This window comes from Gymnoscopelus braueri (genome assembly GCF_963280865.1).
Source record: "Gymnoscopelus braueri genome assembly, chromosome: 22".
Taxonomy (NCBI): Eukaryota; Metazoa; Chordata; class Actinopteri; order Myctophiformes; family Myctophidae; genus Gymnoscopelus; species Gymnoscopelus braueri.
The window spans coordinates 21,283,124-21,307,809 of record NC_137624.1 but is presented as its reverse complement, the minus strand read 5'-3'; the positions used below and the strand labels follow the sequence as shown (position 1 = coordinate 21,307,809).

General features: G+C 39.9%; 3 protein-coding genes across 6 annotated transcripts in view; 1 reads left to right on the top strand and 2 right to left on the bottom strand.

Annotated features, from left to right (window-relative positions):
• The window catches only part of nnt (nicotinamide nucleotide transhydrogenase), a gene marked incomplete at its 3' end in the record, with an annotated part of 55,486 nt that extends 35,085 nt beyond the window's left edge, over positions 1 to 20,401 (bottom strand). For 2 of the 3 annotated variants that reach the window (XM_080420435.1, XM_080420437.1), the window contains exons 1-11: positions 20,313 to 20,401; positions 17,607 to 17,827; positions 14,934 to 15,163; positions 13,745 to 13,962; positions 11,421 to 11,508; positions 11,145 to 11,233; positions 9,490 to 9,680; positions 8,894 to 9,027; positions 8,184 to 8,375; positions 7,680 to 7,833; positions 5,824 to 5,985 (exon numbers count right to left, since the gene is read on the bottom strand). In XM_080420435.1, the coding sequence (XP_080276561.1) occupies positions 5,824 to 5,985; positions 7,680 to 7,833; positions 8,184 to 8,375; positions 8,894 to 9,027; positions 9,490 to 9,680; positions 11,145 to 11,233; positions 11,421 to 11,508; positions 13,745 to 13,962; positions 14,934 to 15,163; positions 17,607 to 17,763 (1,615 nt within the window). In that variant the 5' untranslated portion in view covers positions 17,764 to 17,827; positions 20,313 to 20,401. The remainder of the gene's footprint in view (positions 1 to 5,823; positions 5,986 to 7,679; positions 7,834 to 8,183; positions 8,376 to 8,893; positions 9,028 to 9,489; positions 9,681 to 11,144; positions 11,234 to 11,420; positions 11,509 to 13,744; positions 13,963 to 14,933; positions 15,164 to 17,606; positions 17,828 to 20,312) is intronic. The other variant, XM_080420436.1, reaches the window with a different exon arrangement.
• LOC308078664 (ATP synthase subunit e, mitochondrial-like) overlaps positions 1 to 24,686 on the top strand; it is a 245,969-nt gene that overhangs the window by 178,149 nt on the left and 43,134 nt on the right. The window lies entirely within an intron of this gene.
• fyb1b (FYN binding protein 1 b) overlaps positions 22,025 to 24,686 on the bottom strand; it is a 19,556-nt gene continuing 16,894 nt past the window's right edge. For both annotated transcript variants that reach the window (XM_080420433.1, XM_080420434.1), the window contains 6 exons: positions 24,598 to 24,676; positions 24,246 to 24,339; positions 23,944 to 24,106; positions 23,134 to 23,167; positions 22,924 to 22,955; positions 22,025 to 22,750 (listed from right to left, as the gene is read on the bottom strand). In XM_080420433.1, the coding sequence (XP_080276559.1) occupies positions 22,728 to 22,750; positions 22,924 to 22,955; positions 23,134 to 23,167; positions 23,944 to 24,106; positions 24,246 to 24,339; positions 24,598 to 24,676 (425 nt within the window). In that variant the 3' untranslated portion in view covers positions 22,025 to 22,727. The remainder of the gene's footprint in view (positions 22,751 to 22,923; positions 22,956 to 23,133; positions 23,168 to 23,943; positions 24,107 to 24,245; positions 24,340 to 24,597; positions 24,677 to 24,686) is intronic.

The window sequence follows — 24,686 nt, the reverse complement described above, 5'->3', positions numbered from 1 at the left end:
GAACACATCATTTATTATCAGTAAATACCAAACTTCATAATGCATCACATATACTGTACATGCAATATATCAAAAGAATGGACGTATATTTTATGGATACAATATATATATATACCTGTATATAAAATACAAATAAAAAATAAATGTTAAATAATCCCCATAAATAAAGCTTTCTTCACAGTTTTAATGCAATGCTTCTTTTTTCTGGCTGTTCTTCTTCCTAACTCTATAATGTATTTTTTCTTTATTTCAATGATATATCCCTGGGACAGATAGATTAGTAATACCATACCCGTATACATAGATAGAAAGAGATGTATGTGTATTTGCCCCAAAAAGCTAAATACAGTACAATCTCTTACAATGCATCACATTTATTATCGGGTATTAATGTTTAAATTCTGCTGGATCTTTGTCATAGTCACTCTGATGAAGAAGATCCAGACTATTTTTGGAATCCATTTTTAAACTATTGTATTCATCGTATGCACCTTCATTGTAAGTAATTTCGGAAGGGAAAATATGTCCATTACTTATAATTTATTTCTATATTCATTAAATTATAGTTTTCAATGCCTTTCGGCTCTATTGGATTGAAAGGAGCGAGACATAAATGAATATGTATAGAATACGAAAGGTGGCGTTAACACCGATTCAATGTTAAGTCAAGGTAAAAACGTGAAATCAAGAAATATTTGACTTTTTCGCCCGGAGCGGCACAAACTTGCGCAACTTTCAAGTTTCAACTCAACTCAACTGTGATTCTATACACTGTAGGAAAATGAAATGAAGGGTTCTACCTATTATATTTCTCAACTTCTAATATAAACTGAGCAACACTTCATTAAAACCATGTCACTTAGAGAAAAATCACCTTCAGATTCATTGACTTTTTCTTTGGCATGGTATTGGCAATCCAACATAAAAGAAAACAGCCTGTAATGACATATTAATGGAAGGCTGATTACACTGACCATTTCAAAAAGCTTAGAGCAGCATTTAACCTTTCAAATGTAGAGAATAAATGAATATTCTCTACAACAGAGAAACAGTCACAGTCTAAAGTACCAGGCATGAAAACACCAGCAGACTTATGCCTATGCTCTAACACGGCCAAAAAAGCTGGTCTACAAGCTCACAACGTGTCACATAGACGCATCGTGAGCTTGTGTATCTGCTATTTTTTATGTGCTCCGTCATCGCACAACTATGAATAAATCAGGCATGGCTCTAACCCCTAACCTCTAAATGCCTAATCCTAACCTGAATCTTTTCCCTATTGTAAGCCTAACAATAAAAATCTTTTTAGGGATGCAAATTATCGATTTATTAATTAATTGATATTTGACAACCTTATTGATCGATTAATCGTTTAGCGCTGTTTTTAGGACCAAAAGGAAGATTCTTGTCCGAAACCGAAAATGAGTGCAGAAACATAATTGTCTTGATGTATATAACATTAACGAGCGTCAACGAGCATCAGCTGGACACAGACAGACACCCCTCCCCTCTCTCCAAAAGCCCTTGAACATGATGGAATATGATTAAGGATTACTGTGATTATGGTAAGCTCACATTTTATATCACACACGCTATACCTGTAACTTTCACTAGCCCCCAATTATTATTTGTTTGTATTAATTGAAAATCGAGTACATTCTGCAATTCATCGATTAAAGATTAATTGTTAACATCCCTACCACAAAACAATAATTTCTCTTGTGAGGAGCAGAAACATTATTTCTCAAATTCTACTATATACTTGTGGTGACATTTGGCTCTCACGAGTACCGTAATACAAGTGCGTGCGCACGCACACCCACACGAAAAGAAGTGGAATGTTCATCCCAGAGGTTTATGTACATGTCATCTCTATGACAAAGCCCACCTACCAGGACAACAGAAAGACAAGTGGCCATTGGCCAACACTGAATCAGTCCCTCTCAAGTAGATTAAAGCATTTCTATCAGACACGAGATATAGATTTCAATGGATATAAAGCCAGTGGCTAAAGGATTCAAGATAACCCACCTGTGACGATGACTACCAGTTGTAACACTATAATACTCCCCATAGAAAATAAAACTGTCCCCTCACTCAACCCCCAAATTCCAACAGGATTCCCTAATGTCTGTCCGCGTGTGTGTGTGTGCATGCACCTGTGTGTCTTTATGATGCCTGGCACAACAACTATAGAATTCCGCTGGTTTCAATCTTTCCGTAACCACAGTCAGCCAGTGGCAAAACCAAAAAGGTATTGGTAATAAGGACATGCCAAGATATGCACGGCAAATGACCTGGGCATGGAGGGGAGGTGAAAGAACAGAGATATCCCATAAACAGAGAGCAGAAACCTCTCAGATTAATCTTTAACCAGCTTTAAATGCCTGCCGTTGCCAGTCTTTTAATGTTCTGTTGTACTTTCTGTTGATGGTCTTACTTTTGAACGTTTTCCACTCCTAACGAATTCTCCCAGACTTGAACCTAATAAACATCATATAATAATGCCTTCGTTAAGTGAGCCTGTCAAATAAAGTGCCTCGTCAACTTCAATGAATTTGAGGACTTGACAACAGGGTGCAGACAATGACTGGCAAGAAGACGAGAAGTGGTAATGAAGTGAATGAAGTCGGGACGGAGCCAGAAAGAGGGCAAAGAGAAAAGGGGAAAACACAGTGGTGTAAAAAGCTGACTGTGATGTTAGTTTTTAATTCACCCCCCCCCCCCCCCGCACAATTCCCAACTTTATATCTCAGAATTATATGGGGTTTTTCCTCACAATCTTGAGTTATTCTACTTTGTCTCTCCAGTGGTGAAGTCAGTAAGCCAGCTTCTCTGTGGATACAAAGGTCCCTGGTTCTAGTCCCAGGGTGTCCAATTCAAATTTGCCAAGTACATGGCATGTTTTTGGTGGCTACAGCTCACAGGGTGGAGAGGCCGTCTGGTAATCAGAAGGCCAACAGTTCGCCTCCTGGCCCACCCACGTGTCAAAGTGTCCCTGAGCAAGACACTTAACCCCTAACAGGTACCCTCCGCTCATCATGACCATCTGAGCAGCCATCAGCTCGGCGAAGCTAAATAGAATATCCCCCTGCGGGATGAACAACGTTCTACCCTCCTATATCTCAGATTTTTTTCCTTTTTCTTTTTTCACTTCAATTTTATTCACTTGTCATGAACAAAACAACACACAAAACAAAAGACAAACAATAGACATCACATATGTTGCCAAACATCATCTTATATAATAATAAATTAAAAAAGAGAAGGCACAAATGTTGTTCTATGTTAATAATTTTCTCTCAAAATTGCTCTCAGATTTGAGAGGGGGAAAAAACTCAGCATTCTCAAATATAAAGTCAGAATCGCGACATGGTCAATTCAGGCCAGAAGGTCATGCAACACACAGGTCTCCAGACGGACTCAAACCGGGGATGTTGCGATTATATCCACACACTATCCTGATCACAACCAGCACGTCCCATATTTCTTTTAAACCGCATTAACCCGGGTGTCGCTATCTTCGTAAATTCTCAAATTATTCCAAACATTTTCGAATTATTATTATATATTTTTTTATCTTATATATTTTTTTATCTTAACGAAAATAGGCTCACAACTACAAGCTAACACCGCATTGCGCGAGCTTGTAGATTGCCTATTTCCGCTATTCATCATACAAAGACGTATATAGAGCTTAAGTGGTTAAAGGGATACTTCACTTTAGGGCCGGGGACACATTTAAAAAAAATATTAAAAATAAATGAAAAAAGTTATGGAAAATTCATGGCCCCCTCACGCATTAGAGTGTCCTACTAATGTGTGAGGGGGCCATGAATTTTCCATAACTTTTTTCATTTATTTTTAATATATTTTTTAAATGTGTCCCCGGCCCGAGAGTGAAGTATCCCTTTAAGGGGAAGTGAAAACTCCATGGGACTGTTCTACTACTGGGCAGCGGGCACCACAACAGATTGTTCTGATGTCTAGCTGTGTGCGTGTGTGTGTGTGTGTGGGTGTGGGTGTGTGCATGTGTGCTTTAGTTAACTAGGCAAAGCGCTACCCTAAGTGCCAAAGATCACAGACTGCATGTTACTTCCGACTCCTATGTGCTTTTAAGGGTGATCAAAGCACCGGGAACACACACATACATGCCACACACGCACTTAGGTCTGTAACCCCTTAACCCCTGGGTGTTAATAAGGAGGTAAGAAAGAGGACACGGCCCTCTACGTGTTACAATGACTGACATGTCCAAATACCGCCTGCACGCACAGTCAAATCCTCACTGAACTCCAAAGAGAGTGAATGGTACCAAATGGTCACATAGGAGTTCACAGTTGACCACATTAACCCTGGTCTCCCCATTTTGGAAAACTTTTCAAAAATGTTCATCTTCTTTAACCCATTAAGACCCGATCCCGCCTTTTAATTCAGTGGTTCTCAAACTATTTCTTAATTCAAAGTTATTCAACATTTTTCAAACACTTTCACGATTTTTTTTTAAATGTTCGAAAATAGCAGATGTACAAGCTCGCAGAGCGGCACGAAGTGACGCTCTGCGAGCTTGTATATCTGCTATTTTTGAATAGCCAACGCTAAAATCTAAAATGGCACGGATGCATTTCCCATCTTAATGGGTTAAAATAGCAAAAATAGCAGATGTAGAAGCTCGCAACATGTTGCATCGCATTGTGAGGGTGTAGATCAGCTTATTTTCACCATTTGTTTACTGTGTAGGGAAATATAGCTATAGACATGCTGTACTGACACTATGTTTGGTTATCTGAACATCGATGTTGATATTAAGTAACAGATCTAATGTGAATCATGTTGTCAGAGGTTAAATGTATGTATAATGTATAGTGTAATTATCAGGGATGCACGATTAATCGCTCATCATATTGGTATCGGCAATATTCGCCGTAAAAATGCAATATCTGTATTGAATCGATTTCAAAATAATATAGCGGTTTTAGCCGATATTTCATTTTATTGCGAACGCGGCCGACCAAGTGGAGCTTACTATGTAACCGTGCTCGGGTTGTGTGTGTGTGTGTCTGTGTGCATTCTGTGTGCATGCACTGCCTGTGTGCAGCCGCCAGAGGGCGCCAGAGTGCAGGAATTTAGACAATGCTCTGATTAAAATGCACAACAGCCTGCAACACACACACACACACACACACACACACACACACACACACACACACACACACACACACACACACACACACACACACACACACACACACACACACACACACACACACACACACACACACACACACACACACACACACACACACACACAGTTCTCTCCCCATCACGGTGAAATAACACGGATTACAAGTCCGTAAATACACAATATTTTCGAGCTGCGTTCGCTTCCAGCGTTCGCGCGTCTTACTTGTAACATCAATGTTTGAATGTGAAGCTGAAAATGCCTTTTGTGATAATGAAGGCTGCAGATTCAATCAATGTTTTCTGGGGAAGCTTTCAAAAGGGTCATGATGTTGTGAAAAATGTTGAGTAAAGTAATAAATACGAAATTTAATTTGTTTGACATAAATGAGGTAACAAGACTGCACGTTTTAGAAGTCTACATCCAGAACCACAGTGTAACCACAACAGGTGTAAGTTAAATCCTAATAGAAACTTGTATTGCAATATCCGTAATGGTTGCATTGACCATACAATTAATCGGTTATCGGATGTCGGCCCAAATTTCAATGTTGTGCATCCCTAATCATTATTATTCTGCAAAGAAATCAATGAGCTACATCATCAACTTGGCAGTGTCATCAACAGAAACACACGGCTCACCTGAGATGGCGTTGGTGACGGACATGAGGGGCGAGTGCAGGGCGGGGGTCACCCCCCACACGGTGTGGTATCCCACGATGCCCGCCAGGCCAAAGGTGGTGACCATCTGGCAGAATTCAGCGTTGGGTGCCGCTATACCCAGACCCACCAGAGTGGAAAGACCTGGCACACAACATGGAGATGGACAACAAGATTACCACCACACTCGCATACAGTGGATATTAGGGGTGAAACAGTTAATCGATCATAAAAAAGTTATACATTTTAATACAATTTAATGTAGTCAATATTATAAAATGTGGAAAAAAAACAGACGATCCGGGCCCCTTAAATTAAAAGGCAACTGCCAACATGCTTCGACCTCGAAACATGTTGGCAGTTGCCTTTTAATAAATAAATGGTGTTCACGTCTAATCTGTGAGCACCATTGAGACTTTTTACTATAATTACCTTTTTATATCTCCTGTGAGCACCTGGTTGTTCTTGTTTTTTCTGCTTATAAAAATCTAAAATCAATTTTATTAAAAGCTCCCAATGTGTTGTGGGCTTGTAGATTTGCTATTTTTGCACGCCTCCGTTGAATGACCAAGTATAAAATAACACTCAAGTGGTTAATCACACTAATTGATTAAGTCGATTCTAAACAAATCTATTCGAATTTTCTTTGTTTATTTTTTGAAATACAACTTTTCCTTTTAAGTATAAAAGAAAACGCTCTTTTAATCTAAATCATAATTGATAGAAAAATCGTCAAGAAGATAATCGATAGTTGCAGCCCTAGCATATGTGCACTGTATGCGTGTGGACAGAGAGAGAAAGACACACACACACACACACACACACACACACACACACACACACACACACACACACACACACACACACACACACACACACACACACACACACACACACACACACAAGAGAGACAGAGAGAAACACAGAATGTTCTATACTGTACATACTGTACAGTATGTACATACACATACATACTGTGTACATACTGTATGTACAAGTACTGTGCAATCTAATATGTGATGGATAGTATGGTATGGTGCTTATAGGATAAAATAAATGTTTAGTGTAAAAAGCAGCTGGCTGCAGTAGATACGTGGTGGGTCTAGGTAGTAAACCAGCATCACACCTAAACAATGCATCCACCACATTAACCACCACATTGTGCCTGTACATTGAGCGGGGTGGGGCATCTTTGGAACCCACCCACTACAGCGCCACTTCAGACACACACGCAGCATGAGACTGTTTACAATGCACACTTCCTGACACTAACAGGGTGTCTGTGTGTGTGCGCCTGTAATCTACCTGTCTCGCTACTTGCCTCCGGTCTACATGCCAGCAGTGGTGAGAGAGACTTTGACTGGAATAGTTGTTTCTGCCCAACCAAAAGGGAGGGCTGGAACTGATTTGAGCTAAAACCTTGTTTAGTGACCCGACCTCACCTCATACTTGTCGGCTTGATCTAGGTTTTATCCTTTCTATTTTATTATTTTATCATTACCTACTTCATCTGTGCCCATTCCTTCAAAGTGAAACTTCACCCACTTTCATGGTTCTGATATGAAGAGATCAATAATAGTGTGGCAAAAAAATAAATAATACCCTAATGTCTTCTGTGTATTTCTCTGTGTAATGTTGATTCGCGAAAAAGTCGCAAAACAATGACGGGCATCCCCTGGGGGTCCACGTGGAGTTAGGGGTCTGTAACTCCAAGAGAGTTAAAAATAACACTGACGATTTTATAGTATTGATTGGGGTCCGAGAGATAGTCTCGTAACGGATATCAGACTGGGGGTCCTTGAAAGTAACAACGGCTGAGAATCAGCGTGACAACCGACCTCCAGTGTACATGCCAGCCTGGGTGAATGTAGCCTTGAACGGAGAGATCAGAGCTGCCTTCTCCTTCGCTAGCTCCTGGACACTCTTCGGTTTAGGAGGGGCTGCTTGGGGAAGGTTATTAGGCTGGGGAGCAGGAAACAGATTCTTCCCATCCTGAAAACAGAGGGGAAAACAGAGGAGTAAATAGAAGTGACGAGAACAATAATTAGCGGAAAAGAATTGCAATCGCTGTCATAGGTAGACATGCATACCACTGTGATTAGACATTTAATGCATCTCTAAATGAACAAATACAGGTAGGGCATTTAAATTTAAATAAATAGTGGATACTGTACATTTTGTATACTAAATTAACATTTTGTATAAAAAAAAAGAAGAACAGATGTGTGAGCTTTGGTGAAGAGATTTATTGTAGAGGGAAAAAATATCCGGTCTACTAAGTAGGATTCAAGTGGTTAAGCTTGTTTTAAGTATACATGTACTGGTAAAGAGAGGCCTCGTACCTGCATTACAATAGATCCCCTGATGACATGGTTCATGGTTCCGTAGTCAAACTCCTCCTGGACGTTGAAGTGAAAGTTCTCTGTGTCGGGGCTGATGGCCCTGATCAACTTGGTGATGTTGTTGGAGTACAGAGTACTAGACTGCGTGGGCAAACGGCTGGGCAGGTCCGTAAAACCAATATGGGTTACTCCCTACAGCAAATTAAAAAGAAAACTTACTCCATAAAAATGCATTACAGATATGGTTGACGTTAACTATACTGTACCGTCTCTTGTCTACAAAAACCAAAAGGACAAACATTAAACAATCCTAGGGATTTGTGGGACTACTACTATGAACGCAATCTCAGTTTGATTCTACCAGGATTCGAGGAGGAGGCTAATTACCCAATTTTGCTCCACCAGCACTCACCCTAATGAGGGCTATAGGTCATCATAAGTCTTTTGAAGCTGCACACAGATGGAAATATATGAACAGTTGAGATTGTTTATTTATTCATTTATTTTAGCAGAGAACAAAAAACTCCATTCAAACATTTTGGCTAAAGAAAGACCTTCCTCAGTGTATTCCTGTGTTGCACACATCAAAACGAAAAAAATCTAAACATGATCAGGTTTTGCAGAAAATATTGTAAGAAACAGACAGGGCAGCATTAAACAGTCTATTCATTTGTATCTTGTGTAAGTGCTGTATGGGGGTGCGTTTGTACCTTGTAGACCGTCAGCTCCCCGGGGGTCGTGGTCTCGATGTTACCACCAGCCTCAGCAGCCAGGTCCACCACCACCGAGCCATCTTTCATGCTCTCGATCATCGCCGTGGTGATCAGGATAGGGGCCTTCACACCTACATTGTTAACGAAGGAACAAACCCAGGGTAATTATGGGTAGGCTGAGAGTCAACAAGCATTTTGTCACTGTCAGGCGGAAACCTTGCATAGGTATTTACTTTGGTAAAACATACCATAGTTAGCATGATGCCAGCTACCATAACAAAAACTTAGAACGAAGGTCAGCAGTGCCACACATGTGGCGGTCTACAAGGTATAAACGCACCCCCATACAGCACTTACACCAGTGGGGAATATCAAAAGCAGAGGCATGGACCCCCCCCCCCGTGTGTGTGTATGTGTTACCTAGGTTTTAACCCCCAGGTTTTCTTTGCCCCCCTTGCTTTTTACACTTTTTTTAGATTGTTTTATGCAAATGTTTTTATTCTGTACTGTAGCACTTTGAGGTTTAGTATTTAGTATTGTTATTATGTGTATGTTGTATTATTATTATTATTATTATTTGTGTGTGTGCATACCAGGGATAAGAGCAGTGCTGATGAGGATGTCGACCTCCAGACACTGTTTGGCGAACAGCTTCATCTCTGCCTCTATGAACTCCTTGGACATGGTTTTGGCGTAGCCTCCCTGACCATCTCCCGCCTCTTTGACGTCCGTCACTTCCAGAGCCTCTGCGCCCAGGGACTTGAACTGGTCCAAAGCTGCAGCTCTGGTAGGTCCGAGAAAAGAGGGCGGGAGGAGGACAAAAAAGAAAAGAAAAAAGAAAGGGAAGAGTTTAAAAATTAAATAATTCCTTGATTGGAGGGGCAGCATAATAAGAAGAATGCCACTCAGAAACTCTCCATTTAAACCATTAAGACATGAGGCCGATTCTACAAATGCCTTCTAAATCAAAATTCTCAAAACTTTTCCGTGCCAAGGACCCCGAAATGATATGTATTTGGCCGCGCAGACCCCCCCATCTGAAAATGTTTTGTGACACGGACCGCCAAGAAGAGAAGATTTGTGTTGAAAGAATTCAAAAATTCTTAAAATTATGAACTCTTTCAAGATTTTTCAAAAACGTGACGCGCTGTGAGCTTGTGTATCTATTTTTTAATAGCCTAAAGTCTAAAATGACACAGATGCTTGTATATCTGTATATCTATCAGATGCTTTCCCGTTTTAATGGGTTAAACCATCAGTCTTAATGGCGTTTCATTCAGTTCCTCCACACAGGGAAGTTGACAAAGTAATTCTTGTACGGGAAAACACAGTAGAACAACGGTTTCCACGGTGATCAGATGGGTGGGCCGCGTGCATTTTCAGAGCTTGTTAATTTCAATGATTAATCAGTACGTTCCAGTTTGGATCAATGGAACTAACGCAGCATACTTTTAAGTTCTTATTTATCGCTATCACAATGAAAACTCACCTTTCCACATTTACAGAAGAAATACATATTTTTTTCAATATTTTTGCTATTTTCAACTAATGTTCTACCAGTATAGGGATGCTAGGTTTCAAGTGGTTAACATAATTTAGATTTCACCAGGTTAATGAAATGGACAAATATGTACAACAAATATCAGTAGTCAGGGTCCCTGGACCAGAGCTGAGCGTTCCAGTACATCCAGCACCATAGTACATCATTGCTCGTTGTTGCCATCTAGTGGCTGTTTACAAAACAAATCCTAATCTCATCCTCAGATACAGGATTAGTCCAACATAGATTTGAATCCTCGTCTCAGTTTGTAACTGTTTGCAGAGTACTTAATCTCATCAAGCCTGTCTGCACTGTAAACAAGGGATGAAGGGTTACATAAGTTTTCTGTTACTGTTTGTGTCAGGATGTGTTGATTGTTTTTTCCATACATTTTGTTTTTAAATGCTACTTGTTCCCCATTTCAGTTTTCTGTTGTTTCTACCAGACTAGGACTTTTCTGTATTTAAAAAAATGAAAATAACCAGTACGTCACTTACTTTCCCATATACAGTAAGTTACTTTAACCACTTGAACACTAGAGCCCCAATTCTGGGGGCAAACATTCCTCGAAAATAGCAGATCTACAAGCTCAAAACACATCGCAACGTGACATGTTGCGAGCTTATAGATTTGCTATTTTCAGCGAAGATATTTGTTGTAGAGGGAAAAGGGAGGGGGCCCATTATAGACCCCTGGGGGAAAACAAACCTTGTATCAAAGCCCCTGACAATGGCTCCCATTGATCTGGCAGTGCCAGCTGCTGCCAAACCAGCCACACCGCCTCCAATGATCAGAACCTATAAACGCACGTGTGACGCACATGTGTGACACACACACACACACACACACACACACACACACACACACACACACACACACACACACACACACACACACACACGGTGAGATAAACACCACATGTTAAAAATAAATACTGGCACATGCACTTCACATGCACACACAACACAAATATGTCATACACACCTTTGCAGGTGGTACTTTCCCAGCTGCAGTAATCTGCCCAGTGAAAAACCGACCGAAGCTGTTTGCTGCCAGCACCACTGATTTGTACCTGAAAAGACAGAAAAGACATAAGATATATTTGTCATCGTATTGGACATGATGTACTTCCATACACGCAGAGCCTGGGATCAATTCCATTTTCGGGTTTCTGGTCGGAGTGGAAATAACTTTACGTCATCAGGCGGCCGGAATCTCTGGTGCAGTGCACCTCCAAAATGATTCCCCTAGTTTAAAATGTGTTTAGTTTGGTATAATCATTTTGTATGTCTTTGGTATAATACTCGTTTGGTGTGTCCATCTTTTATTATAACTCGTGGCGCGACTAGCGAGACTAAACAAATTGATTCGCATTATTTGGGGAACAAAAGCAATGCAACGCCAACCAGAACACAATCCTTTTTTCTAAACCGGACACACGGGCCAGTTTGGAACGAATACCAGGCTTTCCTCTGCGGTGGAAAGCCTGGTGATGCGAGGTTAGGTATCTGCAGGTATCAGCATTTTGACAGGAAAACATTTATCCTGCACAATGTTTTCCTCACTCACATATAGTAACTTTATTTAGGGGGCAACCCGGTGGTAGAGCGCATCCTAGGGCTGCAACTATCGATTATTTTTGGAGCAATTATTTGATTGATTATTGATTATTGATTTTGATTGATTGATTGAATAATAACAGTTTGCAAAGACAAGCACAGGAAAGACACAGTTCAGATCTACAAGCTCACAGCGCTTCGCAATGTGGCGCGTTGTGAGCTTGTAGATCTGATATTTTCGCTGAACATTCTCCCCAGAATAGGGATGCTAGGCTTCATATGGTTATGGCTTGACGGTTTAAGAGGATTAATGACATGGTAAGACCTCCAGCCCGGACAGAGTTTAGCATCTATAATCTCGTGTGGCACTCTGGATGCAGGCAATACAATTTCCTACACGAATTCAGCGAGCTGCATGCCTGAAACAATGACACAAAACGTGCCAATGCATTGTCGAGATACAGTTCCGATCATTCATGTGTGAACAAGACTAGTGGTCATCAAAGATGCTGAACAGTGTTCATGGCGCTACACCATGTTGGATCTAGGCCTGTCACAATTAATAATTGCAATTATTTGAGATAATAACCTCAATTATTTTTGCATAATCGTCATAATCATTTCTATGTTGAAAAATGTTCATAGATTTTCAACGAGAAAATGATTATATAGAATATTGCTATTGCTCAAATAAAGAGGTGGGTAAACGACTGTCGCAATTTAATCAGGACGTCTGACCGCCCTACCCGGGCTAGAAAGAGTTTTTAAAATATGAGCTGTGTTTATACTATCTGTGCCAAGTAGACCAGTCACACAGCCAAGACACATGCCTACGTGTTCAGAAAATACCCTTGACACATAATATAGATCAGCAGCTAAACGGCTGGCAGGAACTTCATAGGCATTATCATTTGTCATCACCACTATACTATCATAAGGATGCACTGAAGGTATGGTTAGTGTGTGTCTGTCTGTGTGTGTGCACATCTATGTTTGTGATCTCTGCATACCCCCTCTCAATGACGTTAAGAATAAAGGCCTTTGCAGACAGGGTGCGATTTCCGTGTTAAATAAACACATGGTTCTCAATGACCTCATGCACACCCCGTGCGGCGATGTGATGCGGCGATGCGTTTTTTTTCTTCAATCGAACCCAGTTCGATTTGTGTGTGTTAGAGCCTGACCGATGCTTGATTTTTTATTCAAATGCCGAACCCAATTTGGAGAATTTGGTGAGTCCTAGACTACTGATTACCCCAGTTGTGACTGATATTTGACTGATATTGAAGTCTTTAAACCATTTTTGAAATACTTAGCTTTGACTGAAGCTTCCATTTGAGAACATTTAACTTACAAGCAATACAAATAAAACACATTACAAACAACATTATGATACATACAAAAATTTTATCAAGTACAGTATATATATTAAACATATTCGCCAATACTGTAATTACATGCCCAAAATACGGACACGGGATTGAAAGTGGTTAAAATCAGGACACATCAACAGCTGCAGAACTGCCGAAACCTATGTTGTCAAAAAACTAAAATAATGGCCCATATATCGGCCACACCGATATATAGGTCAGGCTCTAGCGTGTGTGTGTGTGTGTGTGTGTGTGTGTGTGTGTGTGTGTGTGTGTGTGTGTGTGTGTGTGTGTGTGTGTGTGTGTGTGTGTGTGTGTGTGTGTGTGTGTGTGTGTGTGTGTGTGTGTGTGTGTGTGTGTGTGTGTGTACACTGCTTACCCTGCAATGTTGGCCATGGAGCTGAGTGCATCGAAGCCCTGGGCGATGGTGACCCTGGGCACCTGGTCCATGGCCAACACAGTGGCTTTCTTCTGAGACAGCAAGTCCATCAGCTCAGGGTTCTGGGCTGGGTAGATGAAACTAACCAGGGTCGCTGCCTCTTTCATGTGTTCAATCTCATGTGTTCCCAGCTCAGGGTTGAACATGGGAGCACGCACCTATGGAGAAACGAGTGGGTTGGATAAAAAGAGAAATATGGAAGAGTGGTCAGAGGAAAAGAATGAGAAACATAATCTAAGGTCATAACTCCACAGATTAACTAGAATGCTCCATAATATGTAATTTCATAAAAAATTGCCCTATATCATTTTGAGGAAAATACACAATATCAAAAACTCATCAGAAGAGGACTGTGGTAGGGATGTATACTACATTTGTGAAGGCGATATCTCAGAAGCGCCTTGAGGGAAGTTCATGGCGTTTTGCACAAATGTCCACATGGACTCATGGATGAACTGATTAATAATAATAATAAACTTTATTTGTATAGCACCTTTCATGACATGAAATGCAGCTCAAAGTGCTTTACAGAGCAAGAATACAATTACAGTTGCAACCAATTTAACAATAAAGCAAAAAATAAAATAAAAATAAAACAAAATAAAATAAAATAAAAGCAAAAGCATAAAACAACATTAAAATATGCAATACAGTGAGGACTTAAAAATCAACCAAAGAATCAGCTAAAAGCAAGAGTGAAGAAATAGGTCTTGAGCTGTGCTTTAAAGCTATCGACAGAGGCTGCCTGTCTTAGGTGTAATGGGAGTTTATTCCACACTGTCGGTCCGTAAAAGCAGAATGCTGCTTCGCCGTATTTTTTATATGTCATTGTAGGCACCTCGAGCAGGTCAGCACTTGAAGACCTGAGGGGCCGGTTAAACCCGGTTTGGAACATATCTCTCTAGGCAGTCATAGAAGTAGGTGCTCAAATGTCCAGGTCACTGCGACCTCTCACTAAACACTTTAATTGAATTCCTTCGAAGTCTTTATTCACGAGATATACCATATGAGTCTCTGGCAACTGGTTGGGGGAGGCATACGACTGCAATGTGTTTTTTTTTCTAGTTACAATATGCAGTAGGTCCTCTTGAGGAAGCAACATTCACCTGTTCTCCCCATAGTCCCTTACCTTAACAAGCACATCAGATGCCAGCACGTCTTTGACATCCTGGATGGTTGCTCCAGCCTGGGCGTACAGTTCATCTGGGAACTTGGCAGACTCTCCAGCTCCTGACTGGACGACCACGTTGAAACCCTGTTTGACCAGCGCCTGGACGCCGGCTGGAGATATCGCCACGCGTTTTTCATTCTGGAAAATCTCCTTGGGAACACCGACCGTGATTTGTTTGTATGGAATACCTGAAAAGACAATGAGACAAAATGCAGTTTGTTTTAATAAGAGTTCCTTTCACCCGACTGCTTTACACTTCAGCTACAAAAAGGTGGCCCATTATATTAGCAACAATTCATACAGATACTTTCTTCTCCAAAACAAAACTTAAATCTTGGAGGAGTGCTTGATAAAGGACATGCAATCAATTCAAACATAGCCTAATTACACACCATATCTATCGGAGACCTTTGAGACGTGTGTGTGTGTGTGTGTGTGTGTGTGTGTGTGTGTGTGTGTGTGTGTGTGTGTGTGTGTGTGTGCGTGTGCGTGTGTGTGTGTGCGTCTGTCTTGATCATTCAGTCTGTAGACTAGACACCATGTCCATGCCCTTTCATACAGCAAGCAAGGGTGTTTGAAGGAGAACTGTGAATGGAGTGGAAACCTTGTTTACCATAAATACACCTGCAGGCATTTCTAAGCTGACCATCTAGGTCAATGTCCTATATAATAAAGGCATCGTCTTTCGCACTGCCAAGCTGTTACTAAGACTAAAGGCAAGTGTTTGTCGATAGTGTCCACAGAGAGAAATTAATTCTCGAAACAAAAGGACAGACGGAAAGTCACTTTGAAAGTTCACAAGGGCCTTTTTCAACTTCAGGTTTCAACATCACAAGCAACATAAAACAGTGATCAGGAGTCTATCTGTGTAGCGTTAGTTATGGGTAACACCAAATATCACAAGCCAAACGTGCCAACTTGCTACAGTATACAGTATGTCCATGGTTTTGTGATAAACACCCTCATCACTGCAGCTAGCCATCCGTTATCAGTTACAGTAGCTAACCATCCGTTAACTTATATCAGTCAATACATTGAAAACAATGTGGTTGTTTAGTATCAATTACATAATCATGGTTGCACGTTAATGCATCTGCGAATATACAGTATTTAGTGTAGAGGGAAAACAGGAGGGGCCTAGAGCGGCGAGCCTTGGGGGACTCTGGTCAACTAAGTATAGGGTTTAAGTGGTTACGAGTAGCTACAATCGGGATTTTATATAAGGTCTGTATAAGGTCTGTATAAGGTCTTTCTGCTTTATGTGGACTATCAGCCAACCAGTTGATACTGGGCCAAGAATAGACACTACCAGCTGCCACCAGAGCAAGCTGAGCTGTAGGAATGTCAGCCATCGGACAGTGAGCCAGGTTACTATGACCCTTCAGTGACTTGCACACAGACGCATGCACGGGGATGTCAGCATTACACAATACTATACTGGCACAAAACCTGCATGCCTGCATCTGTTTGATTAAGGCAGACGTAAGCTAAAAGCAGTACACATGGGCATAAAGCACCTGCAACCGGCTGACACTGGTGTTCACTAAGCAACCACACACACGTTCTGCTTGTGTACAGTTAGGACTGGGTTAAACTGAAGCCGTGGGAAATGGGAGTAGTACAGCCCAGGCGGTACGGTATATGCGACCTTGGCCTTGGATTGCAACATACAGTACACATACTGTAGAGTGGGGTGAGAGAATGTATGTGAACATAGTGGAAAATAGCTGATCTACAAGCATAAAACGCTTGCACCAAACCATTGTGTAGCTAAATATAAAATAATGCTTAAGTGCTTAATCAATTAATCAAAGAAGCAATCGATAGAATAATTGCTTAAATGTAAATAACCAATAGTTGTAGCTCTACTGTACAGAAAGCAACAATCATGTCAGATTACAAAAGGGCTGAGATGAATGAAAAAACTGACATCATCCAATCAATCTAGTCACCTTTACTGCAGATTTATGAAAACAATTAACAATAAGAGCTGTCCCAGTTTACTGTAGATTATATTAAATTGGAGTGAGAGAGTAAGTAGTGTAGTAAATTATGTTATCAGTTGCTGCTGTAGTTGTGTTAACAACAATGCTGCTAGAAATAGCACGAGGGCAGCAATCTGTATGAAAATACACACATAAACCAGGTTATATGGTGTCGTCATATTGCTACAGTATCACTACAACGCCATCACTTTAGAAAGCAAGCTTGATGAGAATGTAGTTGTATTAAGTATCAAGTTGGATTCAGTATCGTAGTACTGGAGTCTAGGGCAGGGACTCAAGCCTGTACTGTACTTTAGTCACAAATAAGCCCTTACTTTACTTGATCCGACTATTTGTCGAGTGGTAGATGTTTGGTTTCCCATGCCGGAAAGTAAACCCTGGTGTGAATCCAGAGGGTTACCATATGAAAAGACAACAACATCCTTTCCCATGATAACTAGTATTAGTATAATTACTGTTGTCTCCACAGTACTAGCGCAGTTTTATGATTGTGCAGGAAAACAATTTCCAAACGAAAACTACATTGTGTAAGGTGTTTTGAAGAGTGCAGAGTTATGCATGTAGTCTGTGCAACTTGCAGACAGCCCAAGTTAAACAGAGTAACAGACACAGTCTTGAGTCTTACCTGCAGGACTTGCGCATCGTCCAAGAGCTTGATGGGTCTTGAAGAAGCGCAGGCATGGTGTTTTGACAGCACGGGCACTCTGCAGCTTAACACATGACACCCCACTGAACAGAGGGGCTGAGCAGCTGGTAGCCACAACACGTAGCAGGCTCGCCATGGTGCACACTCCCCACTCTCATACAGCAGGGGGAGCTTAACTAGACAGACTGCACTCTTGCTACCTAGAGGCAGACAGAGACGGGAAGTAGAGGGAGAGGGACGGAACAAGACAGACAGGGGTCATAGGGTTGAGTGGAGCGAGGAAAGAGGGAGGGAGAGGCAGACACAGAGAACACAAGGACAAACAAGACAGTGGGAAGGTGAGAGATGTGAGAAAAAGACAGTTTTATTAGTATTAGTATATGGAATTCCGTTTTCTAAACTCTCAAACACAGATATATTCATACATGCATACATACAGTACATACATAAATTTAAACATTCTGGAAAAAAACGGTTTAAATTGTGTCTGAATAATCCCGTAAGGGATGGGCTGTGAAAGGCAGCCGGACACAAAAATAAATCATTCATTCATTCATTCATTCATTCATACATATACATTACATACTGTATGCTATGTTTAGGCAACAGCAACAGGTCAAATCCACTGCAAATGCTTTACTACTGAAACTTTGCCCCAGAATAGCTTCCCTGACAACCTGTCCTATGTGACCTACGGTACAAAGCGCATGACTCACATCTTGGTCATACAGTTATTCTGTTCCTGCAGGGCTGTAGGTTCATTCAATTCCAAGAGAGAGCCTGCCATATGCATTTGTTTTAATAATGTCTTCTTCTACCACACAGATATGACTAGGATAACAGAAAAACGAAAATGAAAATACAAGAAAAGTGTTCGCAAATAAATGAATTCCTCAGTAGTTGCATTATAACAGTACACAGTACATGTAATAACAAATAGTAGGGGTGCAACAGCTAATTAAATTAACAGATTATAAAAAAGTTATCGATTTGAATAAAAATGATCAATTTGGGGGGGATATTTTGTAGATTTGTTTTCCATTCAATTAAGTAGTGGAAATAGCAGAACTACAATGGTTATTTTTGATATACAAAATAAAAAAAACGATAAAAAAAAACTCAATTAATTGAAAAAGTAATTAATACTCATAATCGGCAAGAAAATAATCGATAGTTGCAGCCCTATAGTACACTTTAACCACACAACCCTGGAATAGTCAAGGGCACAGTGGATGGAAAAAATAAATAACTGACATGCAGTGGTTACTAGAGGGGAGGTAATATTACTGGAATACTCTGGACGAGCCTGCCTGGCATAACATTAGTAACATAACATTATTGATTAATGGCTAATCATTAAACAACCACTACTATAACACTGATAGGCTGGGGAGCAAATTAGGTCACATATACTGCATTCACAAGTCTCTATTAGACTTTTTCCATGCAGCTCAAAAACACAATGACAAATCCACTGTGATTCAAAGTCACACACAATAACCATTATGTCTGAGCTTGAGGACATTAGGGACAGCCTGTATATGGACCATAAACTGTAGCTGAATAATATACAGGTACACCAAAAAAAGCCAGTCAATCCATTGGAAAAAATACATGACATATGCATGCATGCTTATGCATGCTATATGCATTCTATTACAGTATCCTGTCACAAGACATGCTGCGCAGTGACAGTGACTTTAAATTTAGTAGGGCCTACTGTATGGACTGTATATGGGCAGCCTGTATATGGACCATAAACTGTAGCTGAATAATATACAGGTGGTACACCCAAAAAAAAGCCAGTCAATCCATTGGAAAAACTACATGACATATGCATATGGATGCATGCATATGCATTCTATTACAGCTTTCTGACATTCTCCTGTCACAAGACATGCTGCTGCTGTGACAGTGACTTTTAATTTAGGCTTCTGCATCTAAAGAAAATGGGACTATACCACGTCATCAAGCCCTGTAGCTGTCCCTTTTTCTTTCTTTCTTATGTATGTTTTCCAGTATTGTAACTGCATTTTATCCTGTTATTTGTAATTGCAATGTTAATATTTTGTCCAAAAAACAAATAAGCAAGCTCTATCTATGTTATTATTATGGCAGACGTGACACCGGTTGAACACTATTTTCACTTGAGCCCGCACATGGAAACTACACGTGTACATGTTTATAACATACAGACCAGGATAGAACACAATAACTTTTGATTTTATTGACATAAAAATAAATACAAGTATGTGTTTATTTTATATAATATCCTTCAAACAAGGCTTCCTGCCTCCTGCTGTGTCAGGGTTTATTTATAGCAGCTGCAGCCAACCAACCACTTTTGTTTTTTTAACTCCATTGAACAAAAGCCCGATTATACGTCGTCGTACGACGGCGCCGCGAGCCTAAAACAGCCGATCTACAAGGTCACCACACGTATCGAAGGCGACGCGTAGCGAGCTTGTAGATCTGCTATTTTCCTGGAGAGAGGAAAAAAGCTCGCTAACTCGAACAAAGCTAGCTGGGCTAACAAAAACAACCACGGCTCTTAACGCGCACGAAACCCATTATATACAGTTAAAACACTGTGTACACATGCAGAAACGCACACAAAGAGAGGAATGCATGGTCAAAAAGTGGCCCAAATGAGAGCTTTGGTCCCATAGATAACACTGTACTGACCTTAGCAGACAGACAGCTCTGTGACTCTGTGCCGGCCGTAGGACAGTGCACCAAAAGCGGTCGGATTTTGGAGGGGGGCTGGCCTGTCTGCTGTCGACCCGGAAGATTTCACATGAGGGATGTGGCTTGGTGACGGGAAAACTCGCCCCAAAACACGCTCACCCCCAGGGGTTCTTTTATTCCTGGATTTGTTTTACTGTTTGAATCAGGTTAGAAATAAGTCTAGGGGTTAGGCATAGTTTTACTCAGGTTAAGTTTAGGAATAAGGTTAGGTTTTGGCACCGTTTTACTGGTTACGTTTGGGAATAATGGTTAGGTTTAGCGTTTTAGCCTTTTAGGCATAGTTTACTGAGGTAACGTTTAGGGATACCAGGTGGCGACCGTTCCCGGATTTGCCCCGGGGTGACTGTGTTTTGGGGCGAGCGTTTTGGTATTCTGTGACTTCAAGTTCACTGGCTTGGATCATATTTGAGGCATCATAAATGATGTCTGATATGATGATGGACGCGGTGCCAAAAGTCATAAACAATTATAACTCACTGATCATTAACTTACACCCGAGAGAAAACCTCTTATTCGTATTTTAAAAACCGATCATACGTTTTCGTGTTGATTTATATTATTATCATGTAATATCACAGCCATTCTAGGACTAATTACGAGAAGATGTTTTAATAGCGTCGTCGTTGATGCATGTACAATAATCAAGATCATATATATTGATCAATAATAGTACAAGACTTGAATAAATAGGTCTGTAAAGATAAGTATATGAATGAATGAATGAATAAACATATTACACGTACAGCTGGCCTGGTATGATATTTTGCATGTGGACTTTATAAGGCTGCATCATATTATTAGAAATGTGTAATGTCAATGAAGATCCACTGAGGGGCGCTGCTGTACTCTGCTGCTTTGAAGCTTTCATCCATGGTTGTTGCTGTAGGTAAAACATTTACACCTGCCCTCTGTCTGTCTGTCTGTCTGTCTGTCTGTCTGTCTGTCTGTCTGTCTGTCTGTCTGTCTGTCTGTCTGTCTGTCTGTCTGTCTGTCTGTCACACACACACACACACACACACACACACACACACACACACACACACACACACACACACACACACACACACACACACAGTGTTTTATTTATGGTTTCATTCTAGCAGACATGACACTTAATTTTTAGTCCATTCTGCTGGAGGCTGTGCTCTGGGTGTGCTGCTCAATGTGCATGGGCTAACCAAGAGGTGTTGGCCTGCATGGCCGTTATTTATGCTCATCTGTTGGGCCATCAGGACCATAAGCAGAACATCAAACAGGTGGTGATGCTCAAGGAAGGGAACCTAAGCATTTTTGTCCAACCTAAGTTCTATACAAAAAGAGTCTAAAGGGCAAATTTGAATAGCCATTCTAACATTCTCTCATTAGGTTAACTTACAGTTAAATCATTTTGCTGAGGACACCCTGGATTCAGAATAATTTCCTTAAGGGAAGAGTTTGTTAAATAGCAGGCATAAAGAGTTCAATAAGAACAAAACAAAAGCATCTGAGCTTGCATAGGCACCAGCAGCACATGAAGAAGTAAAAACAAAACCTGCATAGAAATAGAAACATAAAAATGAAAGACATTTATTTAATTTATTTATCTAATCAGTTCATTTTAACAGCAGATTAAATTAATCAAATTTCCTGCTGAATGAAAAAGTAAAGGAAAACGTGCATAGTTCTTTTATGGTTGAACAACACTTTAAGCCCTGGACAATGTTCCAAAATTGGGCACAGAAGTTTTGACCCTGGTACCACTCAAGACAAAAAAAATGAAAAAGAAAACAAAGAAACAAAGAAATACAAAGGGAGACATTTAAAATGAGAAATGAAATACTGCTGCTTTATGTAATGTTTTCCAGTTTTGTCTTTTGACATTGCTGCTTTGTACACTGTAGCTAACCCATTGCAATCCACAATATTTTATATTATTAAATATGTTTTATGCTGCAACAACTACAAAAACTTTTAAAAATCTGCTTTTAACAAATAAAATAATATATAAAAGACTGTATTGTTCTCATGACTGATGATAAATGCTAATATCAAGGAGAAGAAGGTAAAACACATCTGCACACTGGTTTAAAGCTCCCAAAATGTATTTTCTTTAATGGCGCAACGTTTCGACCTTATAGGTTTTCATCAGGCATCGTATTTGCCTGATGAAGACCTTCTTCTCCTTGATATTTGCCTTGATGTCCAGCACCTGGCCTAAATACAGGTACAAGATGTGCACACAATCTCCTCTGATAAATGCTAATATCACATTAGCAAACACAATAAATAATGTAAAGAAAACACATAAAACAAAAGAAAAAAAAAACATTAGTAATAAAGTCATTGCAATACAGTGATTAGAGGGGTATTTTTTCAGTCGTTGTCATAGATGCAATCTGTGAAGAAATCATATCAACTATGAACATTTGCCATGAAATAGAACATTCAAATAATCTAAATAATAGGAAAACCTCCAAGTAGTATGAGTGTTTTCATCTTAGTATTTTAGAAAGTGCTTTATGTAAAGTTTGTGTTCATTATAAAATCATCCCTAAAGATTAAAACATACCATCTCCAATGTCATCATAGATATCAGCATCCCTAGGAACAGCAAATGAAAATAAAGAATAAATGAGTACGAATAAAGAATAACATAATATATAAATTAAGCTGTGCGTGCGTGCATGTGTGTGTGTGTGTGTGTGTGTGCGTGTGTGTGTGTGTGTGCGTGCGTGGAAGCAAGCATTATGTGTTTTGTCTTTAAATGTGTCATACTTACTCCATGTCAATGTGGCTTGTCGAAACATAACCAACTGTAAACGGAAGTGTGATAGATCATTATTATTCATCTCAGGCAGAGAGACATACTATACTGTACTATTCTGACAGAAAGACAGGTGGGTATAGATACGTGGATATACTAGATTACATTCACAGTAAAATGTTAAAAAAAAAAAAGATGAAATGAGAAATGCCTTTTTAATCCTTTTTAGATCACATTCCCTGTCATCCTGTAAACCAAAAATAATCAATACAAATAATACAATTTTTTTTTTTCAAAAATCCAAAAATCCAATCATGTTTTCTTCCTGTAGAACAAAATATGTGTGCTTACACGAATGCTTGAACCAACCAATTTCAACCAGAAATTATGACATCCACCCAACAGTCAATGTTCAATTGTAATTCTCCATGTTGTGTTGACACGGCCCTTTTTTTCAACATTTAACTCAAATTCCTCCCAACATTATGTCCCGCCATGCCTATCACAAAGAAATATGTCACGATATGGAAATCAGATACTCTTGCAGTGCTGTTTCATCTGGACCTTAATTAGATACTCTTGCAATGCTGTTTCATCTGGACCTTAATTAGATACTCTTGCAATGCTGTTTCATCTGGACCTTAATTAAACTTTGAGAGTGTGAAAATGGACCCGTGGATAAGTGTTACTATTAACATCAACATTTTGGTCAATTTGTAAACTTAGTTAAATCAGCATTTAGGTAAATGTTTACACATTTCTTTAGTAGAATTAACACTGAAGATGTTAATGTATAGACAGATAGGAAGGCAGGTAGGTACTCACACTTGCCCTCTTCGTTCCTACAGATCAGCTTGTTGTCCATGGCTTTAACAATGACATCAACAGTTTCCCTCGGTTTGATTGGCAGATCTTTGCCACTCCACTTTTTATTAGATAACGTGGGGATGATGGTCACCTGATACAGCACCTGGATCTCCCCTTCATACTATAATAATGTGGAAATGAAAACTAGTCATGTCTTGCAATGTTTGAAAATCATTGCGAAGAACTAAGAATCACATGAGTCCTCTCACAGGGTGAGGTAAAGCAATGATGAAAGCAATGATGAAAGCACAATCACATGCCTTAAACTTTTTCCGGAAGTCCCTTTCCTCTTTCTCAAACTTTTTCTGCTTCTTTGGATCCATCTCTTCCATCTTGTGTTTCAAAGCTGTGAGGCTAGAGAGCAAATATATGTATTATTTATAACTTTAAATAGTAGTGGTCAAATTAAGAGATAGAGATCTTTATAGTAATAAACACTATAGAAATCTTAGTGATACATATGATATTGAGGTCTTAGTGAAAATTAGAAAGCTAACAGAATCTACGTCACAGCATTTATACTTCACCCAGGAGATGATATACGTTGTTTAGTATGTTACGTGGTATAGTAGCAATATTTTATAACATGTTTTGGCTCTTTAGTGATTTTACCTGCTGATTAGGGGAGGAGGAGGACGGACAATTTGAGAGTCAACATCATCATAAATTTCTTCATCAACTGCTGATTGGTCTAAGGAAAC